Below are 10,635 nucleotides of genomic sequence, written 5' to 3' on the forward strand. Positions count from 1 at the left end.
AAGGTTACTGTCAGTGTCAGGAATGAGTTTACAAAGGTTACCGTCAGCGTCAGGATAAGAGTTTACAAAGGTTACCGTCAGTGTCAGGATATGAGTTTACAAAGGTTACCGTCAGTGTCAGGATATGAGTTTACAAAGGTTACCGTCAGTGTCAGGATATGAGTTTACAAAGGTTACTGTCAGTGTCAGGATATGAGTTTACAAAGGTTACCGTCAGTGTCAGGATATGAGTTTACAAAGGTTACTGTCAGTGTCAGGATATGAGTTTACAAAGGTTACCGTCAGTGTCAGGATATGAGTTTACAAAGGTTACTGTCAGTGTCAGGATATGAGTTTACAAAGGTTACTGTCAGCGTCAGGATATGAGTTTACAAAGGTTACTGTCAGTGTCAGGATATGAGTTTACAAAGGTTACTGTCAGCGTCAGGATATGAGTTTACAAAGGTTACCGTCAGTGTCAGGATATGAGTTTACAAAGGTTACCGTCAGTGTCAGGATATGAGTTTACAAAGGTTACCGTCAGTGTCAGGATATGAGTTTACAAAGGTTACCGTCAGCGTCAGGATATGAGTTTACAAAGGTTACCGTCAGCGTCAGGATATGAGTTAACAAAGGTTAATGTCAGTGTCAGGATATGAGTTTACAAAGGTTACCGTCAGCGTCAGGATATGAGTTTACAAAGGTTACTGTCAGTGTCAGGCTATGAGTTTACAAAGGTTACTGTCAGTGTCAGGATATGAGTTTACAAAGTTTACCGTCAGTGTCAGGCTATGAGTTTACACAGAAGGCTATGATCGGATCATATCAATCTATTTGTAATAAATAAATGATTTTTTTTTTACAGATTAACAATTTTCTCTTGCCAGAGTCTTTCATTTGTCCCAAACTCGTCGACCTGGCCGACATTGATGAGAATCTTGATATTTCTTTTCAGGAGACATTGACTTACGAGAGAAGACCGAATGGGAAATAGGAGTTGTGAGTGACGGGCAGCTCGGATACACGTCTTGGATTCATCCTGATCTCTTCCTAATCAAATCTAGGGGCAACTATTACAACTCCTTGGATTCGAACACGTTCTGTACCGGATCCATGCCCTGTTGCCTGACGATACCGCCAATGGAGAACATACATGAAGAATTTTACGAGACTTACACCTCCTGCTCCTCGAACACAATCCCAAGTCTGGTGTGCAAAAGTGTCAAAAGTAGGAATTTCTGATACAGAAACCATCATTTCTACTACATCTAGTACTACCACTACTACTACTACTACTACTACTACTACTACTACTACTACTACTACTACTACTACTACTACTACTACTACTACTACTACTACTACTACTACTACTACTACTACTACTACTACTACTACTACTACTACCACTAGTACTACTACTACTACTACTACTACTACTACTACTACTACTACTACTACTACTACTACTATACTACTACACTACCACTACACTACTACTACTACTACTACTACTACTACTACTACTACTACTACTACTACTACTATACTACTACTACTACTACTACTACTACTACTACTACTATTACTACTACTACTACTACTACTACTACTACTACTATTACTATGCCAAATATGAAAAAGTACACACCAACTAAATCAGGTTTCATTTGTATACCAGAAAGAAATTTTGCTTTGGTTTTATCAAGAACTTGAGGTCACCGCGTACCGTGATTTGTTACAAATATCTGTGTTAACAAACATTATATAATGAAATATAAAAATTGTTATTTCACATTCTAAAGCGTTTCCCAGTCACACCTTTGAATTGATCTATAACTTGTTTTAAAACTCAAAATGTTTCATTCCTGTCAATTATCCTCACCACGAAATGAGATTTTTATAGCGCAATATCCAATAAACGTGCTCAAAGCGCTTTGCAAGGGGTCCCTAGCCAACAACAACATATAGAACGAGGCAAGACGCCAATTGCGAATTTTTACAATTTCCCTGAGAGAGACAATGCTGTTTACGGCCACCTACTCATTTTACACGTGAATACGGTGATAGAATGGGAGTAAATTGCCTTTTCCAATGACTCAACTATGCGTTGCTCAGAGAGGAATTCGAACCCAGAATCATCCGATAGGTAAGCGATTTTCATATCACAAGACCATATGGTCGTACAGCTATTCAGCATTCTATTTTGTGGTCATGTGATTTTAGCATTATTAGTACATAGATGATCGTTATCATAAAAATACCTTCCTTATTTTGTAAAGATCCAATTTTGTTTTACATGTTAAATATATTATCTCGACTCTCTCAGATTTCCTAGGATGTTACTAGAACAAACCAAACTGACCTCACCCAGCTCTTTGTTATTGATATTGGCTTTAGCCAACCATCTTTATGAGTAATTCTCAATAAATTGAATCAATCCGTCTATAAACGTTTAAGGTTTCACATAGTTTTGGTATGTTATGTCAGTCTGGCGGGTGTTATGAGTTTTTTATTATTTTTTTTAATAGCTAAAACGTATAATTTCAATAAAAAGTAAAAATAATAGTTCTTCAGCGACAAAAGGTCCAATGAGTCGGAGTTTATCCCTGTTTCTACAACATTTAACGGACAACAGTTATTGCTCACTACCCTTTGGATACACACCAGTTAATTGTAAAGTACTTTCCGCCGGATCTAACCCAGCTACTCAATCACTGCTCGGTGGACAAAGGTGTCTAAAACTAACAACAAATATTGACTTCATCGGGGATCAATCCCAGTCGTTTTGCCTGTAAGTCACGCGAGTGCTCTACCAGCTGAGCTATTCAGACTCCCGTGGTCAACATGACGTGGTCAAACACCGAGACTATAGCATATAAACCTATGGTATATCACACACACACACACACACACACACACACACACACACACTATCAATGTGCATAGTTTGAAGTAACCTAAAAGTCTCACCAAGGCACACGCATATGATTTCAACAAAAGGAACACACTCAAATGCGATATTATATTAGCTATACAAAAAAAACAACAACAAAAACAAAAACAAAACAGATATAACTATAACAGTACACAATAGAGAGATGATGTTTGTTTTTGTTTTCATGGGTTTTACGGCGCTTGCAACACATTTAGGTCATATCAGCGCCATTAAAAAGGAAGAAAATGAGATAGTAAAAAATTCTAGAATTACAATTAAAACACCCAAGAGAGCGAGTAAGACAAAGGGGAACTGGGAACAAATAGGGATCAGATGTAGATTCCAAGAGCATACCATCAATGTTCTTAGTCTGGGATCACCTATAAGTCTCATCCGGACACGAGCACAAAATCCAACAAAGAGAAATACACTCAAATGCATAAATTATATATTCAAAATAACAAATATAATAATGCATAACAGAGAGATGATTTACAAGGAAAAAATATCATCTCCCAAAACAATAACTATGCATTTGACTGTTTCCCTCCCAGCAAGGACTCCGGTCAGGGCCAGGACAAAACCAAGTAATCTCATTCCAAGACAAAGACAGAAAGCATGTTGGAAAACAGATATAAAGGGATAGAAGACACAGTATGTACCTCCCTGCCCACTATGGGAGGTCAGGAACCCCACCCAGATAGAGAGATGATTTACACGGAAAAATATCATATCCTAAAAAAAACTATAACCCTTCAAGCCAAGGACTCCGGTCAGGACAAAACCAAGTAATCTCATTCCAAAGCAAAGACAGAAAGCAAGTTGGAAAACGGATATAATAGGGGGTGGGGGGTGGGGTGTGGAAGTGACCTCCTATCTACCATCAAAATATCCACCCGTATGTCAATAATTTATCAATAAATAAATAATAGATAAACAAATGAAGAAATTAATAAAAAAACCATGTATCAATAACTTGATGAATAAAGAAATAAATAAATATTTAAAATATTAGTTTAAAAATGTATGTAATGTACTAATAAATAAATAACAAAATGTATCAATAGATGACAGTGACAGATGTCAATTTGACGCAGGTACCAAATCATTGAGAGAATTATGTAGGGCAAGGTGGGGGAAATCCATTCATGATGTCTAGCTCTTCGCACAAAGAATTCAACAACAAAAAAAAAACAAAAAAAGAAAAAAAGACCCTTTGGATACTGTTCAAAGTTTTAACTGCCTTTTGATTTCTATTTCCTGTTTGAACACAAGAAGCAGCCATTTTTACTGTTGTTGAATTGTGACAATTTTTCAAGTTTTTATGAGTCCGTTGAAGGTAAGTGCAACACGCATTGTTTTCAAATATGGCAATATGTTGTTAAATTATCTTCCAACTTTAAAGCTCAAGCTAGAAATGCTTAATTATTCATCGGATATGTAAAATGTCCCCCAAACCTGTTCTAGGTGCCCCTTTATGGGGCAGCGTGGCGCAGCGGTACGGTCTTCGCTTCGGACCCGAAAGGTACCGAGTTCGATTACCCGCTGCGCTGTGGTGCCTTGAGCAAGTCACCTCGCCCTAGCTCAATTTGCGGCGCTGACTGCGGCTGACGCCTGGGTTATTCCAGTCTTCCCTTGGAATAGACCCTAGAGACAACTTTCCCCTATAGGATGAATAAAGGGAATTGCATTTCATTTTAAAGATGCTGTGCCTATTTTAGGTTCATAAATGTCAGGGAAATTCCACACTCTACAGGTTTCCAAATTCTCATGTGTGAAAATATTGGATCAAAGTTCTATTTCAATAGTTTTATTTTACTAAGTGAGGCCCCAGCTATCATTTCAAGGAAATAGTTATATCTTTATCCATGTTTTTTTTTTTTTTAATATATTGAGCAATTCCAAACCAAGCGGGTGTGGAATTTCCCCTACATGGTTTACTAATTGTGTTTCTTAGAAAATCACATCATCCCAAATTGTTGGAAGTGTGTAGCCTATTAATACTGTTTGAATAATACGCCTTATAGTGGGCCTACACGATGATACTTATGTGTGCCCATGCTTTACAGCTGGATCTTTGTTTTTTTGTGTGTTTTTTTTACGATAATTACTATGTTACTAGTGTGCATCTTGTGTGAGTATGTCTATCTCAATATTGTATTGTTATATGTGTAACCAAATGACAAATTGCCACTTTTTTGGGGACAATAAAGATATATTGTTATTATTATTATTATTATTATTATTATTATTATTATTATTATTATTATTATTATTATTATTATTATTATACTAGAGGGGATTTCTATTCATGTTCTCCTCCTTTTTCTATAGAGATTGACTTCAATGAAATAATAAATCAATAAATAAATAGATTTAAAAAATACAACAAATAAAATATCACCATCTCCATGGGGAGATTTGTCTTGAGAGTCGATTCCAAGGGAAGTCTGGAATAACTCAGGCGTCCTCCGCAGTTCAGGCCAAAATCTAAGCAAAGGCGAGGTGACTTGCTCAAGGCCACACATCGCCAGGTGGTCTAACTCGGTACCCTTCAGATAGCAAGCAAATACCTTTGCCTCTCAGCCACGCTGCCCCATAAATCACGCGATGGTATGACACTCGCCTTTGGATGAAAAAGTCCTGGGTTCGAGTCCCGTTCTAAACGGCGCGTAGTGTTCTTGGAAAAGGCTCTTTACTCACATTCTCTCATCGTACTCAGGTCGGTAATAGCTTTGTCCCTGTCGAAAACAAAAATTGAATTATCGCGTAAGAGGCGTTATGTCTCGTCCTACATGTTAAGTGTTGCTGTTGACTAGAGATTCCTTGTAAAGCGCTTTGAGCACAATTGAGGAATATTACCCTTTAAAAAAAAACACTCAATCATGTAAATAATCGCGAAATAACACCGTTCACAGTCGGTCGGTCACAATTTAGTTGTTGTTCATACTTGTGCACGGCTCCAAAGTTGGCAGCCATGTTGAATTTGTGCACACGTGGACTCTCTCCTGAATTCCCTGGGAGAATGCAAGATGACCGGAGCATTGAAGTCTGATGACCATGTCCGAGATGACACTGACAGAGGCTTGGAGGGCCGTGGCGTTCGCCGCAGGGCAAACTGGGAAGGATAAGATTCATTGTTAACCCTTAAAGGATGAGAAATGAATAAAGGAACAGATCGAATTATAGTTGCTTTCGTTAATTATCTGGTTATAAATAAATAATTTAACCTTTTTTGTCAACAGATCAAGGATTGCCATGTAATCTGAGCGTTATTGACGATGATGATGACGATGATGATGATGATGATGATGATGATGATTATGGTGGTGGTGATGAGATGATGATGATGTGATGTGTGGTGGTGATGATGATGATGATGTGATGATGAGATGATGATGATGATGATGATGATGATGATGGTGGTGGTGGTGGTGATGATGGTGGTGGTGGTGGTGATGATGATGATGATGATGATGATGATGACGACGACGATGATGATGATGATGATGATGATGATGATCATGACGGTGATGATGACGGTGATGATGATGATGATAATGATGATGGTGATGATGATAATGACGGTGATGATGTTACTTATGATAATCACAACAATACTGTAGCCGTACGTTTTGCCTGATACTGCCTGGCACACAGTCGCACAGGATTTGACCTCACGCTATCCAGGCTGGCACAGCTACATGTTATTTGTGAGGAACGACCAAAATGTTACCAATCGTTACCCGACGGTGTTGTTGTATCGGGGAGACGCTGACGATGGACAGGGAAAGTCAATTTCTGATGATCGCAGATGTGACGTTTGACGTGTTAGATCCGTAGAATCATATTATTGTTATAAAACAACAACAACAACAAAATCGAACAAACAGAAAATAAAATTTTAAAACAATAACAAACAAAACATAACAACGACAAAATAAAAAGAAAGAACAAAGTAAAGAAAAATCAAGAATTAAGAAATGACCCCGCCCCCCCCCACACACACACTCACCCCCCCCCCCACACACACACACTCACCCCCCCCCCCCACACCACACACCACCCCCCCCCCCACACACACACACTCACTCACCCCCCTCCAAAAAAAAAAAAAAGCCAGAAAGAAAATCAAAAACGAAAAGAAAAGTAAACACAAAAAAGCAACAAGAGAAACAAAACAAAATAAAAATACACGAAATACAATATACTAATATTATCCAAAAAGTCCCCCCCCCCCCCCCCCCCCCAAAAAAAAAAAAAAAAAAAAAAGTTAAAGGAACAAATAAAACAAAAGAAAAAAACCCACAAAAAACACCAAACCACCCCCCCCCCCCCCCCTCCCCCAATCCCCATAACAAAAGAAACAAATATGACCACGATCCAATTCTCCTATTTCTGGCCATCCATTCCAGTTTCATCAATCAAACTCTTCTGACAACTCACCGTTCTCCTGCCATAGGGTTATCGACATCCTTATGAAACATGGAACAAGATTTTAATTCATGATTAAGGGAGAAAAACGTGTTTTCAGATAATAATAATAAAAGATAGTGATCACCTGGGCTGCTGCAATCTTCTACAGGTGGTACAAAATCTCCCTCTTGGCAAGTGTGTGTAGATGACGTCATTCCAGCAGACGTCTGAGAACCTGTGTTGCAAATCACCGTAATTTCATTGTGTGTTGTTGTCCGATTGACTCGAGCGTGTTGTAGATTGGATGGCAGCTCGCATGTCACTGTGAGGGGGAAATATATATAATATAATATGATATAATATAATATAATATAATATAATGTAATATAATATAATATAATATACGATACAATGGTGATGGTGAATGATGACTGTGACGATGGTGATGATAATGATGATGATGAGAAGGAGGAGGATGAGAAGTATAACGATAACGACGACGATGATAATGATAATGAAGATGATGCTGATGATAGAATACCATAGTAGTAACTGCCCGATTACCCATGCTGAAAATAAATTATGAGTACTTGTACATTTTCTCTCTCTCTCTCTCTCTCTCTCTCTCTCTCTCTCTCTCTCTCTCTCTCTCTCTCTCTCTTTCTCTCTCTCTCTCTATCTATCTATCTACATATCTCTCTCTATCTCTCTCTCATCTATCTATCTACATATCTCTCTCTCTCTCTCTATCTACATATATCTCTCTATATCTCTCTCTCATCTATCTATCTACCTATCTCTCTCTCTCTCTCTCTCTTTCTTTCTCTCTCTCTCTCTATCTCTCTCTCTCTCATCTATCTATCCTCTCTCTTTCTTTCTCTCTCCCCCTCCCCTCTTCCATTGCAGACAGTATTACTTTCAATCCATAATTTAAAACTATAACCAAACTGTACGTGAGCAATTCATTATGGGTGGTGTCCACTCATTGCCGATACAAGACAATTTCATGTGAGTGTTTCGTTTGGTAGTTCGTAACCTTGAAAACAAAACATCTCCATCTCCCAGTCACTGTTGACCTCTGACATTGTAGCCATGACGTCACTGCTGTCAATGGTCGGGCAGAAGGCTATGGATTGGAATATAATATATATATATATATATATATAATATATATATAAATATATATTAATATATTATATATATATATATATATATATATATATATATAATAAAGATGGTACAAGCACAATCTCAATTAAAAGGAAATCTTCTGGAGGCTTCTGTGATGGTGGACCGCAGACACACCTTTCTACTTCGTTTTTGTACACATGATCATTCAAAAATATGGCAAATCCCCCCCCCCCCCCCCCCCCCCCCCCCCCCCCCCCCAAATAAAAAAAAAAATAAAAATAAAAATCAGAACTTTAAAAGCTTTTTTTAAAAAGAACACGCGCCCGCTATTCACAGCCTCCCGATCGCCCGCTATTCACAGCCTCCCGATCGCCCGCTATTCACAGCCTCCCGATCGCCCGCTATTCACAGCCTCCCGATCGCCCGCTATTCACAGCCTCCCGATCGCCCGCTATTCACAGCCTCCCGATCGCCTCTTACCAAATCCTCTGAAAACCTGTATAGGAATTCTCCCGACGGTTTGAATTGTGAAGTGGTACATATTATGTATGACTTGAATTGATCCTTGTTATTGCCTGAAGATGGAACTGGATCCCGAAACGTTCTACGTTACCGTTAAGTATTTGGTTATGGTTTACGTCCTATTATTCAGTTTAGTTCAAAGCTTTTGTGCAACGTACACTATTTAAAGGTCTGATAACCCAACATGACTATGGCCTCATTGTTTGTTGTCATGGAATGATTCTCGAAGCAAGGCCAAATATTTGTCCAATACAACAGAGTTTTAAAAAGCCACAATCGACAATTAGTGGTTACGAGACATAACCACGCCCCTCGGACAATCGTGCGAATGGAAACAAAACAAAAACTACACGGTATAGATGGAAATGAAGTAGACGTCACTCAGGACTTGTTATTGTTATTTAATTTTTTTTCATCCGTGTTTATGAGCAATTCTCAGTAAACTGTATTAACCAGAATATAAACGTTTCAAGGTTACACATAGCTTTGTGTGTTAGTCCTTTATAATTCCGGATGGCAATGCTGTGAGTTTCTTAGCAAAGTACACGTCATCTATTGAAATTGACGGTGTGCGTTTAATTAAAATTTATACTCACCTAATCAATAATACCATAACATAGATTAAAACTATGTACTATATTGTCTGTACTGTTCCCACACGAAGCCTCTCCATTTTTACTCTTTCGTTAGTATTTTCACGATCACCGGCTTCAGGCAACCCTACGGTTTTCTAATAAAACTATGTGTAACCTTTAAGGTTAAAAGTATGATTGAGAGAATCTGTTGAGAACTAATCACAGAGTTAGCGGTCAAACAACAACAACAAACAACATACTGATGTCAACTTCCTTCATTCTATTGCTTGTAATAAAAAACATCTTTAATTGCCGGAAAACACAAATCTCGCGTTTTGATTTCTCAAAACTCTACTGGTTTGTTCGTTCCCTTATCAAAAATACAAATATTTCTGTGCACATTGTTTTGGTGACAACACAACATGGTGGCCACAGTGACGTCATCCGCCTTTGGTGAAAACACTAATGGTGGCCACAGTGACGTCATCCACCTTTGGTGAGAACACAACATTGTGGCCACAGTGACATCATCCACCTTTGGTGACAACACAACATGATGGCCACAGTGACGTCATCCACCTTTGGTGACAACACAACATGGTGGTCACAATGACATCCACCTTTGGTGACAACACAACATGATGGCCACAGTGACGTCATCCACCTTTGGTGACAACACAACATGGTGGCCACAGTGACATCCACCTTTGGTGACAACACAACATGGTGGCCACAGTGACGTCATCCACCTTTGGTGACAACACAACATGATGGCCACAGTGACGTCATCCACCTTTGGTGACAACACAACATGATGGCCACAGTGACATCATCCACCCTTGGTGACAACACAACATGATGGCCACAGTGACATCATCCACAACATGGTGGCCACAGTGACATCATCCACAACATGATGGCCACAGTGACATCATCCACAACATGATGGCCACAGTGACATCATCCACAACATGATGGCCACAGTGATATCATCCACAATATGATGGTCACAGTGACATCATCCACAACATGATGGCCACAGTGATATCATCCACAATATGATGGTCACAGTGA

General features: G+C 38.8%; 1 protein-coding gene across 1 annotated transcript in view; it reads left to right on the plus strand.

Moving 5' to 3' along the window:
* Nucleotides 1-1,398, plus strand: part of LOC144957218 (uncharacterized) — a 34,310-nt gene extending 32,912 nt beyond the window's left edge. The window contains exon 14 of the mRNA XM_078888277.1: nucleotides 935-1,398. Within this exon, the coding sequence (XP_078744403.1) occupies nucleotides 935-1,221 (287 nt within the window). The 3' untranslated portion in view covers nucleotides 1,222-1,398. The remainder of the gene's footprint in view (nucleotides 1-934) is intronic.
* The last annotated feature ends 9,237 nt before the right edge of the window (nucleotides 1,399-10,635 follow it).

This window comes from Berghia stephanieae, chromosome 11 (assembly GCF_034508935.2).
Source record: "Berghia stephanieae isolate SIO BIC M18660-M18661 chromosome 11, UCSD_Bste_1.3, whole genome shotgun sequence".
Taxonomy (NCBI): domain Eukaryota; kingdom Metazoa; phylum Mollusca; class Gastropoda; order Nudibranchia; family Aeolidiidae; genus Berghia; species Berghia stephanieae.